Genomic DNA, 20,751 nt, shown 5'->3' with positions numbered 1-20,751 from the left:
AGTGTTCTGTGTCTGTTATACGCACCGTGTCTCCCAAATATAATCACATCTGGTTCTGACAGCAGCAAAAACGCGTTAAAATCTGTGAATAAGGTTCCCAGAATCCTTAAAGTGAGAAAGCTCCTGTTTCACATTAAATGAGAATATTGATGACAAATATCGGTGTCGCACTTAGAGCAGCATGTGGAGGAATTAATGAGACAATATTGACCATTTTGTGTTGGAGAAAATTACATGTTTCACACTAATTTCACCAAACGCTGCGCTGTAAGCCTTTAATAACTTGGGCTTAACATTTCCACAGCTTATAGCTGCAGGCTTCTTTTGCTTTGGCATTAGCAGAGGGACTTTTGTTATCAGGAGGGACGAAAAATGGTTTGAAGGAACAAAGAGGAGTTCAGAGAGTAAAATAACAGGCTTGGTTCAATAGGAGGATCAGAGAAATGTGGACGGGGAATGTATCAACGCTGTAAAAGCATTCACAGCAGTGTCACGGACAGACGTCACTGCAGTCTGACTCAAACTGACTTCTTTCTTTTTTATACATGAAAATGATTCACTCAGCCGGATCTCTGCCCTGCTAGCTTATTACAGTTAATTTTACTCACCTGGGGAGTGACTGTCACTGATTAGATGGTGAGACGAGGCCCAGCAGGACTCGCCGACACCGCCGCATCTCTGAAATAATCTGCAGCCATTATTTCCAAGGACAAGCTGTTCATATTTTACATACTTGTGCTGTTTGGTGAAGATTAGTTTTTCGGCGCGGCGGCTAAATCACAGGTATGAGCCATGAGGGTAGGACGCCTGATGAATCTTCTTATGCTGGACTTCTGGCAGGTCGCAAAATCCTGGTTGGTGGTGTTTTCATCTCAATCTGGTTTCTACGTGTTTATTACAGCGAATATCTGAATGCACGAAATGAGCAGAATGTAATAAAACATTTTTTTAGCCTGACTCAGTGAGTTAGTGGAAACAGCTCTACAGTAAAAAGTATTTTCCCAGTTTTGAGTTTTTAATGTTTGTCACATTTACATGTTTCACATCATCAAACGAAATGAAATGTTAGCTAACCCTTCATCGGAGTATCAAAGGTTTAACCGAGTCAAGGGTTAGCAGGATGTTAGCTAACTAGTTTATATCTAAAAACGTTCTGCACTCCTTCGATCAATCACTCCAGAAAACTCAACATCAGCCACGTTTGCAGGTTAGTACTGGGTTGAAACGCAGGTTTCAAACCAGTACTAACCTGCAGGTCCAAGTACTGGGTTGGACCTGTGTTTCACCGCAACTCAAAGGTGATCTACTGGGCTGAGATCTGGTGACCAGCCATTTGAGTTGGACAAACCAGTTTGAAATGATGGAATATTACTTGCTGGAAGCAGCCATCAGAGGATGGATACTCTGTGGTCTTAATGGGATGGATGTGGTCAATAACAACACTCAGGTAGACTGCGGTGTTTAAATGATGCTCAGCTGCTGCTAATCGACCACAGATATGGCCAACAATACCCCACACACCGTTACACCACCACCAGTCTGAACTGATGTAAGCCAGGATGGATCCATGCTTTCATGCTGTTTACACCAAATACTGACAAAGCAATCTGAATGTCACAGCAGGAAGACTCATGTCACCAAACAATGTTTTTCCAGCCTCGGCTTCCTGTTGTTAGCTGACAGGAGTGACAGTCTGAGTGTGGTCTTCTGCTGTGCAGTCAGAGATGCTCTTCTGCAGACCGTGGCTGCAGAGACTGGTTCCTTGACTTCCTGTTGCTGTCTCATCAGCTTGTTTAAAGAGGCCATTGTCTGCTTTTATTCTCCATAAACTTTACAGATTGTTATCAGGGACAATCCCAGCAGATCATCAGTTTCTGAAACACCCAACAACCACGTTTAAAGTAACTTAAATCTCAGTTTCTCGTTTTGATGCTCACTTTGAACTCCAGATCTGAGTTGCTGCCATGTGATTGGCTGATTAGAAATTTGCATTAGTAAGATGTGAATGGGTGTAGCTGACTGCAGACTGTGGTCCGGCTGATATAAACACACTGGCACAGAGATGATGGAGGATTTGTTTGTTCTTAATAAAGCTTCATGTTGAGGGTCAGAGACTGAGAATGACGACTGATAAATTCTTTAGGCTCGTGTTGCGTAAAAAAGACGAGCACCTCTTCAGCAGATTTCATAGTCTCGTCTACATGCAGTCGGATTCCCGAAGGACTTCTCTTCTAAGTCTCCGTCACCGCTTTCCTTGAAACCATCATATTTTTTATCGAGGTCAAAAAAAAGAGTTGGAGAGACGTCATGTTTCTAACGATTATTTGACTCGTCTGAATGTGTGCTGAGGTCGCTCCACAGCCAGGACGAGAGCTTTTATTTCAGTCTGTATTATGTTTTGTTAAAGCTTTTCAGGGTTTACAGGCGATGGTTCACAGAAAAGTGCTTTTATAATCTATGAAGCTATAACAGCGTGAAAGCAGCCGGAGCAGTTTTCACTATAAATGAATGAATGACGTCAGCGTGTTCCTCAGTGAAAGGCTCTCCGGGGTAATGAATAGTCTGTTAGCAGGAGAGCAGAAACAATGACGGACACATTCAGAGCTGCACCGCCTGAATCCTTGAACCACGCCAGCGGCGAGAAACTAACAGACCATTAACACACCTGCTGTCCTCATGTAGGTCGTTTAATTCAGGATAACTCGAGCTGGATTTAGTAACTTTGGGATTTGAAGATACATTTTTAAAGAGCTCCTCAGTCCAACCCAGTCTTTGCTCTCTTCTTTTTCTCCTCCATAAAGGCCACGTTGTTCTGGAAGTCCCAAGACGAACAGAATCAACCTTTTGGGATTTACTTACCTGGATGAGCATCAAGACATTTAATCTGTTTGTAGGCGTATTCTGCCTTCAGATGATGAACATATGACTCGTAGGCAGAGATGGGCAGTAACGCGTGTAATCTGATTACTTTTTTCAAGTAAAGGTAATTAGATTACTGTTACTTTCCCGTAGGAACGCTGCGTTACTGCGTTACTAAAACCGTGATTTTTTTTGCAAGAATGTCTCATGACAGTGACGTGATGTGATGCAGATGAGCTTTTTCTAGCAGCACAGGCCCTGGTGTGGTGCTGATGTCTTCCACTAGCAACACAGATGCAGTTGGTTCAGCCGGCAGCACAGGCCCAATAAATAGACTACTTTCCAAGAATTTAGAGAATACTTTAAAATAGTCTTAAAAAAGCTTGGTGGAAAAAACGAAAACCCATTTAAAATAGTAAAAAACAAAAAAATACCCCACAAATTCAAAGCAGACGTTCAACAAGGAGACATGCTGCTGCCATCTTGCAGCAGGTGCAGAAAGTGCGACTGCTGTGAGCACAATAGAGCAACAGGAGCACAAAGTCTTTGATTTTATTTATTTTCTGCTGTGTTTCACTTGGATCTATTTGTGAGTGTAAACACAAAAAATATTTTATTTTATGTGCTGGAATATACAGAAAATAGGTTTAAATGTTAAACAAATTTCTTCAAGTCAGAGACATATCATTTATTTTTGCTTGATGGATAAAGTTACTCTGACTGCTGGGATATTTTGTCAGTGGCTGGGATAGTGGGAGTTTCTGAAAAAGCTTAAAGGTTAAAATCAAACAGGTTCGGTCTCCTCAAACCAAAACTACAGTCAGTTTTGTTCCTGTAGGAATCACAGGATCGGACTGGAGAAGTTGACTGCAACTTAAAATTCTGGCTATTCAACCTGCAGCAGATCGAGGTCTGGATGCAAGTTGAGCTTTTCTCTCAAAGAGCCTGACTTTGAAGTCCATAATGTGAAACATTTTCTTTGAAAGAGTCCTTTATCCATTTAGTGTTGATGGGTAGCTGTGTTTTTGTGGCCTGTATCTGTGTCTGGTCTCCTGTGAGTCATTCCTATCCAAGCACAGCGTCCTCAGTGACTCACAGGACAGGACGACGGGGCAACCACTCGCAAACATGCCCTTGAAGATTCTTCTCCAAGCGTAACATCCTCATTGACACACAGTATCGCCGGGTCAAACTCACAAACATGTCCTAACCTGTCCAGGTGTTGAGCTTTAACCAGGTTTTACAAATGAATCAGGTTTCATTTTGTAGGTTGTGTGTGTGTAAAACTATAATATGAAACAAAAAGCTTAAATTAATCAATTATTGTTCCTCGTGAGTCGTGCATCAACCTAAACTCTACCCAATCACAGGCATCTAGGGCGGGCCGTAGTGTCGCAGAATTTTGTAGAGGCTTTTCAAAGTAAAAGTGATCTAGAGCATCGCACGTTGATTCATGATGATTTTTTTGTCTTTTGTTTTGATAAAGATGAGTGAGGTCCAGACCTGAGTGACCTCACAGCTGGTTACGGTCATATCTGACACGTCAGAAAAGAACCGAGGTGGCAGACGGTGTTTGCAGTGAAACCCAGCAACCAATCCGGAGACGCCCTGTCGTCAAGGCGCCACTCAGCTTCACATCTGCACCTAATAGATCGAAGGTTTGAGAGAGGAGCGACGGAGGCGTCGATGTCCACCTGGAAGGAGTTCAGCTGAGGGCCTCACAGGTGATTCAACCTTCATCCTGTCATTTCATTCAATGTACCTGCGATGAATCCCCATCAGCTCTTATAACTCAATATGTCTGTATGGATGAGATGGTCAAACATCTTGAATAACATAAAAAATAACTTTAGACCACCGTGACATGAGCTGGGTGACTGAGAACCTCCTCACACATGAAAAACACACCAGTGACGGGAGGAAACAGCAGCAGGCTTCAAACATACTGTGAATGTCGTAGAGGACCTTCAAACACCAAAAGACACTTAGGATGGGATCTGTGATTTTCTGTACGTGACGTGTTTGGTTAAAACGACCTGGCTGAGAACAGCAGGCACACCTTGACTTGATTTAGTATTTAGTATTTAGTATTTATTTATTTATTGTCATTGTCAAGAACAATGAAATTGCGTTTGGGGCTTCCATACAACCCAAAAAAAGAAGAAAATAATAAATACCCCTTAAAACCCAAGTGTACATATTTAACCCAGTGTGACTCCAATGCAATAAGACAATCCTTAGCAATAATGTTCGTAGAAATTCAGACAAAGACCTGAGAAACATGACAAAATACAACAATGCAACCCGTTCAATATTATTGTACTGTGAGATATGATATCAGATATGATAGTTATCTATTTAAGAAAGAGGGGGGGGGCAGGAGGGGGAAGAGAATAAAGATATGATGCACCAATGCAGACCAGTTCATTGCTATTAAGAAGTTGGATATGGTTATTGTCCGTGAGAGGGGGGCAGAGAGTTCAGGAGCCTCACAGCCTGTGGATACAGGCTGTTGGCCAGTCTGGATGTTCTGGCCTGTATAGACCTGTACCTTCTCCCTGAGGGCAGCAGATGGAAAAGGTGGCGCGCAGGGTGATGTTGGTCCCGCAGGATACTGTGCACCCTCCTCAGACAGCGAGTGGGGAAGATATTACTGATCTCTGGCAGACTTGTTCCAATAATTCTGCCAGCTTCTTTCACCACCCGCTGGAGTGCTTGCTGATCGGCCTTGGTGCAGCTGGGGAACCACACTAGAAATCCATACGTCAGAACGCTGCTGATGGCACAGTTGTAGAAGTTCAACATCAGAGATCTGGGAATGTGTGCGCTCCGCAGTCTCCTCAGGTAGTAGAGGCGCTGTTGGGCCTTCCGTACAACTGAGGTGATATGGTTGCCCCAGGACAGGTCCTCGGTCACAGTTACCCCCAAGAATTTAAAACTGCTCACCCTCTCCACCACCTCACTGCCGATGAAGAGAGGCAGATGGTTGTTATGACCCCTCTTCCGGAAATCTACAATGATCTCCTTGGTCTTTTTGGTGTTTAAGACCAAGTTATTGTCGTGGCACCATGACTCTAGTTGTTGCACCTCTGTCCTATAGTTTGTCTCATCATTGTTGGATATAAGTCCGAGCACTGTAGTGTCATCTGCAAACTTAACAATGAGATTGGACGCGCAGGAGGAAATACAGTCATGGGTGAAGAGAGTGTATAGCAGAGGGCTCAGAACACACCCCTGAGGGGCACCGGTGTTGACCACAAGGGTGGAAGAGGTGTTCTTACCCACTCTGACACTCTGTCTACGGTTAGTGAGGAAGTCCACAATCCAGTTGCACAGAGAGGAGTTAAGTCCCAGTTGGTGGAGTTTGGGACGGAGTTTGTATGGCCGGATGGTATTAAAAGCCGAGCTGTAGTCTACAAAGAGGAGCCGTGCATAGGTGTTCCTGTGTTCCAAGTGCTTCAGTAATGTGTGCAGCACTGTGGCGATCGCATCCTCGGTTGACCGGTTCTCCCTGTATGCAAACTGGTGCGAGTCCAGGGATGGTGGAAAAGCAGCTCTGATGTGTTTAATGACCAGTCTCTCCAGGCATTTGGCGGGAATGGGGGTGAGTGCCACAGGTCTGAAATCGTTCAGACATGTGACATTTGACTGTTTTGGGATGGGAACGATGGTTGCTGCTTTGAAACAGGATGGTACCAGTGAACAGGACAACGAGGTGTTATATATAGAGGTGAAGACGTCCGCCAGGTCCGCAGCACAGTCTTTTAGCACCCGGCCCAGCACTCCATCCGGCCCGGCCGCCTTCCTGGTGTTAATGCTCCGGAACACACGCCTCAGCTCATGAGTGCTCAGGACCGGAGCAGGGTCGGTTGAGGGGAGAGGGGACAGGACAGGGTCGGTGTTCTCCCTGTCAAAACGGGCATAAAAGAGATTTAGATCCTCAGACACAAAGAAAACTGAAACACAGCTCAGAATCAAAGAGTGGACTGATGAGAAAAATACATTTTTTAAAGGTAAGTTCTGTTTTTCAACTCAGGCTAGAACGTTTGATCAACAGCTCACTCGCAGTTCAGTAACTTTCTTTTACCAAACGGCAGTAAAGCTTCTAGACAGCTGGCCCAGCTTTCTTGCCGTTGTCAAAGGCTAATTCTTTATTATTTTAACCCATTTCCTCTACAGAGGAATGAGGAACATGCAGACACCAAATATTAGATTTGGTGATGACGCTCCTTCCACAACAGAACAGAGCCAGTATCAAATAAGAAGAAGGGGTGGGGTTGCCGAGTGGCTTTCAGATGCACAACAAAAGCTCCTGTAAATACTTTCAGATTGAGACAGTTGAGATTTGATGCTCATGAGATTATTTCCATCCATTTCTGTGACACTGATCAAGTCAGGCAGCGGATGAAACGAGGAGCTGTGGTGGAGGTGGGTTGCAAAGCGGTTTGCACAATTATTGGTGTCAGCTGAACCTGATGTGGGTGGGCTCTGAGATCATCTGATCTGCAGGTGAGCTGAACTTCCTGAACTGATACTTAAGATTAGCATCTCCTTCCTGGGACTCTTAGCAGCTCACTCAAACTGATTGTGGTCAGTCAAAGTCAGACAGCCTCTAACGGATCACTTCAGCACGCTGGACTTCCTGTGTCATGGAAATATTTGCGGTAGTCCAGAACGGGACTCTGTGGAGCTGAAAAATGTAAATCCGGTGGATAAACTCTTTTGTTCTGGGTGAGAGAGCGTACAAAGTTCCAAACACCCGGATTTTAAATGCATTTCTGTGAGTATGCAGGACGTCGCAGCACCACAAGCTGCTTTGGGGCATCCTCCATTTTTATTTTGAGCGTGAAGCAAGCAGCACAACAATCAGACGTCTCTTCTACACGCAAAGTTTCTGCTGTGGTTTACCTTCTAATGTGTGGCTATCATTTGGAGCTGGACGCCACTGAGTCTGTCCTTAACCGACCAATCAGCACGCATTAGCAGAGTGGCTGTGTTTCAGGGGGAAAAACTCAGCTTTGCTTCAAGAAAAACTAGAGAACAAAAGTGTTGTTTTATTTCAGATTGGAGACTTCTTAGTTTCTGGGGCTTTATGGATATTTTTGTCTAAAACTGGTATAAATAAAACTTGTCGCATGTGCAGATCGGCTCTGGCTACATTCAGTGGAGGTGATGTGCTTCCTTCTTCCAGTGAGTCTGTGTAACTAAACTTCAGATCCTCAGACCCCTGTTAATGATGTGGTTGACATCAGGTTTCATCCTGTCATTTAGAGACAATAATATTATTATATAAATCACAGTGACGACAGATGCTGGTGTTCACTGTGACACTGACGTTTCCAAACTCTGTCTGTCATCGAAGCATTTCAAAACTGCAGAGCAGGAGGAACAATACTGGTAGTTTGGGCCAGAAACTAAAAACGTAAGACTTTTGCACAGTGCTGTACCTCACAGGGTTGAGTCTTTTGTTTCTATTTTGCTTGGAAAATGTAAAATAGATGCAGCGATTTACTGAAACGTGCAAATATACATGGAAATACAGCATGTAAGGCAAAAGTCAATATTTGGTATGATCGCCTGTGTTCTTCAGCACAGTCTGAACTTTCTTTGGCAGAATTTCTTTCAGCAGTCTTCAGGAATCCTTCTCAAGGCTCCCTGAAAGACATTTAAAGCTCTTCTTGTGATGTTTCTGCGTTTTGTTCTATCCTTGGTCAGCGTCCGGGCTCTGGGGAAGCCGATCCAGGTATCCAGGTATGCTTTTACTGCACTGATAGTGTGTTTTTAAAGGTGCGCTGAAAATACAGGCTGCTGCCAATCGGATCCTTTTCAGATGATATTGGTATTAAAATCTGATGTTACATTTTGGGGTCAAAATTTCATCAGTTTTGACAATTACTGCGACAATGAAGCCCAAAACTGTCACACAGTGTGTTTTACAGATGGCTGCAGATACTCACTGCTGTTCGTCTCTTCTCTTCTGTACATATTTCAAGGAAAAGAGTTACATTTGGATTCATCAGCCTTGTCACCACTGATTTTCAGTCCAGCTCTGGTGTCACTGAGACTCCTGCTGATGACGCTTCATAAAACAGTAGCTGGATCAGCTGAAGGTCACATAGAGGCCTGGATTTTCCCCTTTCTTAACGTACTAATTTCAGCTAATCACTCTTTGAGAATCACCTCGTTGGTGGAAAAATATGATTCTGTCTGTCAAACCGTGTTACCTTTGTGATTTTGCACAGACTTAACTAAAGAAATGGGAACAAATGATGTTTTTGCAATTGGATGCTAGTAAGTGCTTAAAGATACGATTTAAAATCGGATGTTTGCTAAGTTGTCTGTTAAATGTAGACAAAATGCTGGTTAATCCCTTGAGTTGGGTGCATACTTTATGCTTAATGATTCATAGGTCAGTGTTAACTGACTTAAGAAACAAAACAACAATCATCTGCAATGGTCAGGTGACAAAGCAGCCGATGTCCAAAGAAAAACTTTAAAACACCTTCAGGAAGCCTGGAGGATTCCTGACCTCAGTGGCTCAGAACCAGTGGCGGCTGGCCCATAGGGGGCGCTCGGGCTCCGCCCCCCCCAAATGTGGAGGAGTAAAAATATATATTTTTAAAAAATTCATCAATGATAGTTTTACTATGTGTGTGCCCATATACAGCCAGGCGTATTTTAACATTTTCACCAGCTGACTCATTAAAGTTCAACCAACAAACGGTGTTTTTCTTCTTCTGGGGCGCTCGTCAAAGCGCCCTTGATATGCAGCGAAATAGCCTATCATTAAATGGTTGCCAGGGGAAAATAATAAATATTTGACCTATCAGCGTCGCTGAATTAAATGGTTTGGGGGCGCTTAAAATTGCGCCCCTGCAGAAAACGCGCGAAGATTTGCTGTTCTAGAATTTTACCTCAGTCAGTAGCCTAAGTGAGCTATAAGGTCAGAGAGAGACGATGGCAGCGGTATTGTTAACGGTTGAGGCACAGCCTCCCCCAAATTCGGTTAGATCGCTTCTAACCTACCCTTTTGCCAGAAGGACAATGGCAGAAAAACTGCAAGTTAAAGAGTTGGGACCTGACAAGCCCGAAATTCAACTAACCCAGGCAACGAAGGAGAAGTCAAAAGCATACAACAGGACTTTTTGTCGGAGTTGGTTCCAGCGCAAGTCGTGGCTGACAGGCCACTCAGAAAGACAGACGAGCAAAGTTCTTGTACAAATAAGAACCCTTAACCATATTTACTCTCTTTCTCCATCCCTCTCTCTTTCTCTCTTTAGCCCACCCCCCAATCAGTTTACAGTTGTTGTTTTCAATAGTTATTTTTCATTCATTCAAAAAAAAAAAAAAAAATCTGTTCATGTTCATTTTTACAAATCTATACAAATGGCCAGAATATGGTTGTTCATTTTAAATTTAAATTAAAATTGTGTTGTTTGATGTACTCATTAAATGGGTCATTTTAGTCGATATCATAAAAATTGCCCCCCCTGAGATTTTTTTCAGGAGCCGCCACTGCTCAGAACCTTTGACATCACGTTAACTTTTTAAAAAACTGGATCATTTGTCCTCGAACGCTAAAAGCAGCAGTTTTTCCTGCTGTCGTGTAAGCAGGATCCCACTGAAGTCTGAGATTTATGGAAGAAACCATCAGTCACGCTCATGTTTGCCTTTCCTGCACAGTGGGCAAACTTAGCTGCATTTAATACACGATAAGGTCATGATTCACCTCAGTGATCAATCTCACTATCTGACTGGCTAAAGGAAAATTCCATTTATTTTTTAACATTAGAGATATCAGGCGCACTAAAAGGTCAGCGGGTCAGGGGTCATGGAGGTCCATCCCATCACAGAGCACTTCCTGTCTGGTCTGCTGGGATACTTACGGAGCCATAATTATAACAGCTCAGTGCTCCAAATACAGACAAGCATCAGACTGAGAAACACGACTAGAGCAAAGTGTCAAATCATGTTTTCTTTTATAAAACTTGGTGAAGAAAGTCTTAAAAAGTGACCGTATTTTATGGTACAGCTTTAATTCTGGAGCCTGTAAGTCAAGAGGAGGGTTTCCAAAATCATCCGCTACGGAGGATTAACATAACAGCAGAAACAAACGGATGTTTGTGAGACTTTGGCGTCTAGTTGCATCTGTTGTCCTAAAGGTCGTTCTGCAGAAACAACATGGCAGCCAGTCTGTACATTCAGAGGTATTTCATTTTAATAGCTTAGAGATAGAAAACCATTGACTGTAACCGTCCAACTTCAGTCTCAGGGTTTGACCCCAAAGCTTCAGTTATTCTTGTCGTTTCAGTTTCAGAGTGACTGAGAGAGTCTGGACTGAGTAGAAAGAACCCAGAGCAACTGGAGGCAGCAGAAACCCTGAGAGAAACGCAGTGTGCAGCACTAAACACTGGGACGAAAAGAAAAAAGCCTCATTGTTTTATCTGCAGCGCTTTATATTTGGCAGTATGAGTCTGGTCTGGGAGCTACAGCATCAGTGACAGGATCTGGGTTTGGCGGGGGGTTGCAAAGCAGCTTGCACCGGCTGCCAGCACAGCCGGTTTGTAACATGACCCGGTGCACGTAGATCAGTGTGTCATTGGCCTACATGATGATTTTAGTTTCCTTCACAATCACACAAGCCTTCTCTTGTCTCGCGATATGCAACAAAATAAGTAGTAACTATTTGTGTCATAATTTTGTAGTTTAATTTTTACCAACTAATTCAGATTTGTGTCTTCAGTCATATACTTTCATCTTTTATTTAGATAATCAATCACAATCATTGTAGATCTTTGTGACATGTTGAGTTTCATTCATGCTGACTCTTGTGATTGAAACACAACATTTATGCCACTGAAGAAAAACAAAAACCTTTGGACAACCAGATGTCTTGGTGGGTAAACGAAACCCGGGCTGATGTTGTTATTATCAGGGGTTAAAGGTGGCAGTTTGGAAACTACCAGAGCTGGTGTAACAGTTTTCTTTGCTGCTGCTCTGAATTTCAGCCAGTACGTAATCATAGCTGCTTTCCAAACCTCGCCAGGATAAACCAGAGTGAGTGAAATGAAGGCACAATAAGGTGTGTTGGTCAATGCAGCTCTGAGTGACCAGAAGTGATTAAGGGTGATCATTTCTATCTCAGAGTTTCTGTTAAAACTGGACGGCTCATCTCCCATCACATCTGAAAACTGATATTTTACTGACAAGAGTGACTGAAGCTGCGCTGACACACACGAGGAGTCGATTGTCTCATGAAATCCATCGGAAAAATTCTGAAAAAAACCCAAATGTTCAAACCCTGAATGTCCCAGCTCGCAAACAAGAGAATAAAAAAGCGGTGAGGTTCGTCTCAGCAGGATGGAGGGCAGAAGAAGTGGTCACAGTTCACAGGCTGAAAGTTTCCCTGGACAAAGACATGGAGGAATGTTCGGTCCTCACTTCACAGTGCCCTCAAGCAAGGCACTTCTACAGCAGGCGCTTGTTCCAGTGGAGCTGCTTCGCAGCCAGAAGCAGCCCTCAGTTCAGTGTGTGAGTGGATGAAAACAAAAGCAAAGTCTTCCCTGGACAAATGACAACAACAAACTAAAAATAAAAGACAAAAAACCAAAAAAACCAGAGTTCATTTTCTGTCTCCGCCTCCTGATTTGAAACAGCAGATATTTCACACTTTTAAATAACATTAAACATTATGGCTATGATGAAAATTTACATTCTGACATTTAGATAGGACTACCGTAAAAATACAAATGTGCAAAAGTTGTAAACAAATCAGATGGTATGTGTGTGGTTTGTCACAGCCTGGTGGGCTCCTCGTCACTGTCGCTGCAGTTACCACAGCACTCCTGCAGGGGGAGGAAGAGAGCACCGATGTTACTGTCATTCACAGATGAATGCAGATCATTTTTCTATCGACTAAATTTTATTCATGTATTTGTATTGTATGTATTTACTGGTCTTTTTTGTTTTTTACCATCTTGCTGTTTTACCATATTAACTCCGCCTTACCGACGTCCGTCTGTGGAGTTAGCTTACACTACACAGTTTAGTGTACTTTGTGCTAGCTCACAGCTCGTGTGTGTTGATGTATGCTGGTAAATAAAAGAGCGGTGATGTTCTGGAGGTGAGGGAGGTTGCTCACATTTCTGCCGAACAGTCGCTGCAGGAGTCCCTGTTTGGGTGTCGGAGACGGCTGTCCTCTCCAGTCCAGGTCAGGAGGAACCGCCCCGTCCTGGTAGAAAACGTTGAGCTCTGTGAAACACTCTGTCTCGATCATCTGCCGAGAAAAACACAAAAATCTCAGAACCTGTGCAAAAACACGGGGCAGTTAGGAGTTTGTTCTTTTTACCACTAACATGGTCAAAAGGCTCGACTTGTTCTGGACAGCAGCCGTTAGTGAAGCAGGTGGCGACAGATCTGGCAGGTTTGACATGGCATGAAAAAGGGATGAAGGTGGGTTGCAAAGCAGCCTGGACTGACTTTATGGCCTCCCTGATTAAAGCTGTGCTTGATTTCTGTAACATGTTTTACATTTAAGACTGTTTTTCGAAAGAACAAATATAATGTTTGGTTACTCATGTAACCACGGTTCTCTGGAAATTGAGCACTGCATCTAATTACTGGGGGAGTGTGAACCATCCTGTAACTTCCTGTCTTTGCAAGAACTCGTGTGCTGGTGCTTTTGGCTTGTTGAATGTACTTTCCTGTACTTAAAAAAATGTAATCTTATATCAGTTATAATTTAATTAGTCCCATCTTCAGTCTTTTGAGTTCCTTTTTATGTTTTGTTCTATCTGTTATTTATTTTTTAAACTGAAATCTGCTCTAAAGGTCAGGCGACTTTTCCTAACAGTCACCATTTTCTCGGGTGAACAGTGTGCGCAACGACAAAGTGAGGACTGTGCTTTTCCAATTAGGTATTTTTATCCTCCTCCTACGGAGATGGAGCAGCAGCAGCATGTTTAACATTTTCTCACTGCTGTTAGTCATAAATGTCAAAACCTCTAAATATCATGATGCGGATGATAACATCATCAGGAGAACAAATTCCTTTTCCTGCATTTTTTACAGCAGGAGTGTGCCGAGTGTGAGTCTCTAACCTCGTTTTGCCAGGGAATGGAAACGCTGCCCGTGGACACTTTACTGTAGAAAGACTCGTCCTTGGGCTCCAGCTCCACCCCTTTAACTGTGGAGAACTGCTCGATGTCCAACACGTCTTTACAGTAGATGGCCTGAGGCTGAAACACACAAACACACACAGCCGATAAGGTCGTCAGTCTCAGCAGAGACAAGTCCAAACATCTCCAGTTATCTGACCCCACGTTGGCTTCCTGCCTTTGCCATCGTTTCCACGTGCATCACCCCGAGTCTTCGCCCTCCCCTCGTCAGCTTACCTCCAGCACAAGTCTGCGTTTACCTTTTCAGTCTTCTTTGGCTTTTATTGGGAAGCTCCTGCTTCACCCTGACAGCACCTTCAGTCTTTTGAGTTCCTTTTTATGTTTTGCAACCTGCCAGTTTGCCTCGTCGGTGGCCTCTTTTGGAGGCACACCTGAAGGGGAAAAACACCTTGAAACCAAACTCTGCGTCTCTTTGATTAGATGCAAGCTCGCTCTGTACCCGCCCAACACGAAACCTGCTGTATGGATCCTTCCTGTTACAGACGCCGTGCAGCAGCTTCACAGAAATCACGCCAGGGCCTCGGAGACGCACTCACTCACGGTGCTGTGGAGTGCTCTCATTGTACAGCCTCTCACTCAGAGTTATTATTAGATACTTGGCTCTCGCATTATCGGCTAACGCACAAAATCAGCGAGGTCGTCCCACCTGACCCCCTCAGAATCAGCTCCATTAATAGAGCCAGTATCTGACATCACACGCTGGAGGTTTTCTAAGCGTTGGTCCTCAGAGCAGGCAGAGTGGGTCAAACATTTGGTGCTTTTTAAGTCACTTAATCCATTTTTACATCTACATGAAAACTGCCTATGAAGCTATGAGGGTTCAAAAATGCAGAATAAAAAAATAACTGAATCTTCTTTTTTAAGCAGCTTCCTTTAGAGGTCACCACTGAGGATCATCTGCCTCCATTTCATCCTCCTCAGTCACACCGAGCATCTGCAGTTCCTCCTTTCTTTCATAAAAAATGCATCAGCTGATTCTGAGGGTCGGATCAGGATCCGGTTGATCTTTTATGCCAGATGTGTCCAACTCCAGGCCTCGAGGGCCGGTGTCCTGCAGGTTTTAGATCTCACCCTGGGTCAACACACCTGAGTCACATGATTGGTTCGTTACCAGGCGTCTGGAGAACTTGTTGAGGAGGTGATTCAGCCATTTGAATCAGATCAAGTAACGACACAGAAAACCTCAAAACCATCCAGACTTAAGTGATTAAATTGATTTTATTACTTAAGTTAGTGCAGCCTGGCTTTAAGACGGACCTTTGTCTTTGTTTGGCTCGGTGACGTGATTGGAGGCTTTTTGCTGCTTGAATAAAGTGAGCGTGGCTCACGCCGGGCTAAGGCTACGTTCACTCTGCAGGTCTTAATGCTCAAATCCGATTTTTTGATCAAATCCGATTTTTTTGTCTGCTCGTTCACACTACAAATAAAATGCGACAGCCAACGCGCTCTAGTGTGAACGCTCAAAGCGGCGCATGCGCAAAAGAAGACGTCACACACAACGCGCTCTGTACACCCAGAGCAAACAATATTGTTTCACTGATAGCCCTTAATATAAAGAGTTCGGACTTCACGTTTCCCAATTTTTGCTTTAAGTTATTTTGTTATTGACATAATAATGTAAATAACCTAATAATGATCCTTATTGCTGTTTTAGAGGAGCGCTGCTTCAAAGGATAGCTGCAGATTATACAGAACAAATAAAATGTTCACGTTTCTCCAACGTTGTCTTTCCAACAGTTTCACTAACATCTACACTGGATGAACAGGAAGCGTTCGCGACGTCTTCTCCGGCGCTGATAATCGGCGTCTGTCTTGTGTCAGTGACGTAAAAGACGGATTTAATGGGACTTGACCATCAAACAGCAGTCGCTTTCTAAAACATCAGATATGTATCGATTCAGTACCACATACGAAAGTGACCCAGATCGGATTTGAAAATATCGGATTTGTGCCGTTCACAATGTCAGACCATGGTCGGATATGGGTCGCATAATCGGCTTTGATGCGCTTTCGCCTGCAGTGTGAACGTAGCCTTAGACTGTGACGTTGGCTGACGATGCACAGACAGCTCTGATAGTTTTAACGGCAGAATCACAGAATCATCGTTGATCCCAGCGATGTCCACATGACGTGACCCCAGAGATGTTACTGAGTTTGGTATTTTTGTGATATTTAATGTTTTGTTTCTTCTTGTGTATTTAGTATCACGGGTGGAATTAAATGTTTATTTTGCACTAACTCACAAGAATCACAAGTCCTTCTATAACGGTTTTATGTTTTTATAGATTTTTAATCACCATCTGTGGAGTAGGTGGCGCTTGAGTCATGTGATGTATGAAACACCTTTTGATTGGTTAGACGCTGTCGAGTCTAGTTTTTACATTTTCTTGCCCCTCCCCCTCGTCTTCACCTGTCGCTGACTGTTGTCAGCTGCTGTGTGCTTTGCTCCCTCATGCGCCTCGTTGTGTCATCACTCCCTCATCTATAAATAGTCTTGTTTGTTAAGACTTCTGTTTATGATCCCTGATTTGCTCGCTGCGTCCTTCCTGATTTCTCGTGTTTATTTTTGGATTTCAGGGTTTTTTCCAACCTTTGAACTTTGTGACTTTGTACTTTTGAACCTTCCAAAATAAAGGCAAACTCTGTACGCACTGACAGATACAAATCTCATCATTTGTCTTCACTCGGGGAAACAAAAATGAATGTGTGACGGATGAAGAGTCTCAGACTTCATCTCGGGTCACCAACAAACCTGTTTTCAGGCTCGTACCTGAACGTCAAGTCACAAACTTGTCAACGACTCTTCAGAAGCCGAGTTTTGAGTTTCGAGTATCTACATGATAAAAATTAAAATCTTTTTAAGGTCGGTGTGCTCGCTCTGGACTTACATCAGGGATGAAGGGTGTCTGCAGCATGCCGGCCTCCAGCCGTTTGAAGTTGATGGAGCGGAAGATGGGATGAGCTTTGACCTCAGTGGCTCCGCCCCCCAGGCAGCCCAGCCTCTCGGTGGGATCTTTGGCCAGCAGCTGAGGGGTTAAAAACACAGCAGAGCTTTAGAGAAGGTGGAGAGTTGCTGCTTCAGGTCAGGCGTTGAAGCATCAGCGGTTACGCCTCAGACAAAAGTTGAGCCGGGTTTCATTTTCCACCAGTTTTTCAGAGTTTTAGCAGGAAGCTGTGTGTTTGTATTCAAAGCATGACGTGTCTGCGAAAAGCAGCCAAAGGCAAAGACTTCTGGATGTTTGCTACCCTCTTTATTAAAACGAAGCAGACACAGTGCCAGTGACCAGCTTTGCTTGTCTGGCCTCCACAGTCTCACGCATCGTGACTCTGATCTTCAGGAGGAAGTTCCCTCGTCTAAAGCTTGTTTTCCTAAGCATGGAACAGGTTTTCCTGAAACCCTGCAGTGAGATGACAATAATTTCCCATCTTTGAGCCGTGTGCACTCGCCCTCCAGGTGTCCAATTATGAGTCAGGATAAACTCAGACTACAGGTGAACCACAGATCTCACCTTAATCAACCTCCCACCTGACTTTCATTTAAAACAAGATGCAGGTGGAGATCTGACCAATGACCAAAAACAAACTGCAGTATTTCCTGTTGGGAGGTTATTCCGTCTTCTGTTTGTTAGCAGACTCAGCAAACATGGCTGAACCGCAGACGGACGATTCGCCGCGAAGACGGCAAACGCACACGTCTGCGTCGTGTCCCTGGACGTTTCTCTGCGTGAGAATTCGGTCATGTGTTTCGTCCATTCACCAAAATCTGGGACGATGTTTATAACGAGGTTTGTGATTTGGCCCTCGACCATGACGTGGTGCAGCGTTTTAAAATGTTTGCCTTTCACGCCAAAGAAGGCTGGATTCTGGGGGGAGACACACCCCCAGCCTCGTGGAGTTATGAGCTGACGTTGTCTTATGTTCGGTTCTGAGTCTGGATGAATGGGATGAATGTATCTGGGTACAGCTAATCTGGATCCACACGTCCTCCTGGATCCAGGAATATTGGACGATTACGAATAATCGCGGGGAGCAGGGAGATCTCGCCGCAACGTTTCAGCCACTCTGAAAAGCTGAGTCTAAAAACCGGAGTACGAAAACATCAGTCAGCTATACGATGGCGTGACTGAGGTGGCAGATGGGAGCTAAAGACGCCGAAGAGAAAGAAGTTCCACCCACCATTTTACAGAGGGACTTGGCGTCCTCGGAGAACTTGCTGGAATATTCCTCCTCCACCTCCCTCACCAGCCGCTCCACTTCCTCCCTCTTGATCTTCTTCTTCCTCTGCTGGAAAGGCGACTGGCCCTCGATCATCTCGTACAGCAGGCAGCCCAGCGCCCACCAGTCAGGGCTGAGGGTGTACCGCTCGTTTTTCACCACCTCTGGAGCTGGAGGGGAGCGAGGAGGCGGTGGGAGAGAAATTAGAAATCTGGATCGTAAGGTGGATGTTTGTACTACAGTAAAAGTACAATTACCACTTTGTAAAAGTCCTGAACTAGATAAACTGAGTACAAATACACAGGAACCAAATGTTTCCCAACACTCGAGTGTTAAGTGTAAAAGCTTTGTTACTGTGAAACGTCTCAGTGTTAAATTAAAGTTGGTAAAAACATTTAACGTCCCTTTGAAATGTGTTTGATGTGAAAGCACTTCATACTCTAGTGCAGTGCTCACATAAATGTACTTGCTCAGTAAAGGTCAGAGGTCACTTACACATGTATCCCACTGTTCCCACTCGTCCTTTGATGGTTTCTCCCTCTGGCACATGAACCGCTAGACCCAGGTCTGATATCCTGATGTGACCTGAAGACACAAATGTTAGCAACCATGAGGATAATCGGCTAATTAAAGATTTACTCCATCTACCCATCTGCTCAAAGCTCCCTCCTGTGGTCCACTCGCTCTACACAGGCCCCTGTTTCTGACTTCTTGAGACTTTCAGTCACTGGTGATTCAACTGTAGACAGTTTTGTGGGCCTGCCGCTTCTTTTTTCCTCCACTTGTCCAGCATATCTCAGTATATGTTAGCATGCTGAGATCAGTTTTCAGCTAACAGCTCTATGAAAAGCGCCTTGCTTCAAAATGGCATTAAATACCTTCCAGACTGTCATTTTTATTGCTTTATCTAAATAAATGGAAACAAATTATGTTTTTGTGTTAGTAACAAACTGCGAGTTCTTTGCAAACGTGTCTGTTATGTGGACACAACACTGGTTCATCCCTTGAGCTCTTTTTAAGATTGAATTATTGAAAAGTCAGAGTTAAAGTGGTCCAGGTCTGAGCGACTCTCAGCGAGCTGGAGAACTATTGTTTAAAAAACTTTGAAAGTGACAACAGAGTCTGGCTCACTGTAAAGAAAGGAGGGGTGGCTCAGGACTGTGTTTAGAAATCATTCCCATTGAAGGCTCAGATTCATCGAACAAACCATCAATCATCAAGTTTTTGCAAACGGAGAATCTCAGATTTAGACTTTCATGGCGTTTGTCTTTAGCTTCAGTCACTCTGTTAGTGATGTCAGCAGAGACTGGCGCTGCCTGAGGAGAGTTTCCTGGAGTCAGAGCGCCCTCTGGTGTTTAACAGCAAACACTGAAACTGCAAAAGTGAATCTTGGAGTGGAAGCGGAGCTCGCGTTAACCATAAATGCTTTTTAATCTGTATTTGAGTCAGATAAATATGACTTGCTGCTTCCCGGAGATCTTTAACAAGGCCTCATTTTCACCCTCCTCCCCCCCACCTGCCATATTTTTATTTTTCCAAACACTGACTGGAATTACTGCAAAAGTTCATCGTGCAATGTTACTGAAAGACGTGCAGAATTAAATATTTGATGATGTTTGTGGTGGCGATATCTCCTCCTCGGTAATCGGACTCACCGTGGTCGTCCAGCAGGATGTTTTCTGGCTTTAGGTCCCTACGCAGAAGATAAAGACACGGAGAGTGAGCAGAAAGGCAGGAGCCAATGAGACGAGAGGAAGGTGTCCGGGTGCTCACCTGTAGACGATCCGCTCCCGGTGGAGGTCCTCCAGGCCGCAGCAGATCTCCGCGGTGTAGAAGATGGCTCTCTTCTCATCGAAACCCGCGTCACCCATGTGATAGATGTGAAACTTTAAATCGCCGCCGTTCATGAGAGTCAGCACGAGGCACAGGGCATCCTTGGTCTCGTAGGCGTACGCTAAACTCACCTGGAGATGGACAGGAGTCGTGTGTTTAAGCATTTGGAGCTGGGAGTGATTCATGGACTCTTCTAGGGCGGCTTTGCATGATTCACACAACTTTCAGCCGTTTGTGACTAAATCGACGAGCTGATCTGAGAGCTGCTCTAAAGCCCTGAGGTTGTTAAGCAGTATGCTGCAGCTGCTTACACACACACTGCCAACATGCTCACCGAGGCTCCGGCTCTTCATACACACATGTGGATGTTAATATGTGGAATCTGTAGGCAGCCAATAAGATCTCTGACACTGAGAGGTCGACTGACTGATGCAGGGGAAATGCTGTGGCTGGTTTTCATTTAGGATTTAAACGTATTTGCAACGAGGACGTTGAATTGCATCAAAAATGTGCGCACTGTCCTCAGATGCCGTGCTGCAGAGATTCTGAGTTTGTCGGCGCCGTCGACTGTTTTCTTTTGAAAACTGTAATCCTTTTAAGTTTAGTTCAGCATGTTCTGTTCTGCACACATAAACACAAAAACCTCGTGCCAAAGATTTCCAAACTG

At 44.2% G+C, this 20,751-nt stretch overlaps 1 protein-coding gene across 1 annotated transcript in view; it reads right to left on the bottom strand.

The window, feature by feature from the left end:
• Window positions 1-10,883: 10,883 nt before the first annotated feature.
• The window catches only part of grk6 (G protein-coupled receptor kinase 6), a 49,956-nt gene continuing 40,088 nt past the window's right edge, over window positions 10,884-20,751 (bottom strand). Inside the window, exons 9-16 of the mRNA XM_085364729.1 lie at window positions 20,025-20,215; window positions 19,907-19,944; window positions 18,747-18,836; window positions 18,213-18,421; window positions 16,925-17,062; window positions 13,959-14,096; window positions 13,001-13,135; window positions 10,884-12,704 (exon numbers count right to left, since the gene is read on the bottom strand). Coding sequence (XP_085220855.1) covers window positions 12,654-12,704; window positions 13,001-13,135; window positions 13,959-14,096; window positions 16,925-17,062; window positions 18,213-18,421; window positions 18,747-18,836; window positions 19,907-19,944; window positions 20,025-20,215 — 990 coding nt within the window. The 3' untranslated portion in view covers window positions 10,884-12,653. The remainder of the gene's footprint in view (window positions 12,705-13,000; window positions 13,136-13,958; window positions 14,097-16,924; window positions 17,063-18,212; window positions 18,422-18,746; window positions 18,837-19,906; window positions 19,945-20,024; window positions 20,216-20,751) is intronic.

The sequence above is a fragment of the Diplotaxodon limnothrissa genome, linkage group LG10, assembly GCF_057381915.1.
Source record: "Diplotaxodon limnothrissa isolate DT_005_m linkage group LG10, D_limnothrissa_male_GT1.1, whole genome shotgun sequence".
NCBI lineage: Eukaryota > Metazoa > Chordata > Actinopteri > Cichliformes > Cichlidae > Diplotaxodon > Diplotaxodon limnothrissa.
The sequence above is the reverse complement of the archived record's forward strand: the minus strand, read 5'-3'. Positions and strand labels throughout refer to the sequence as shown.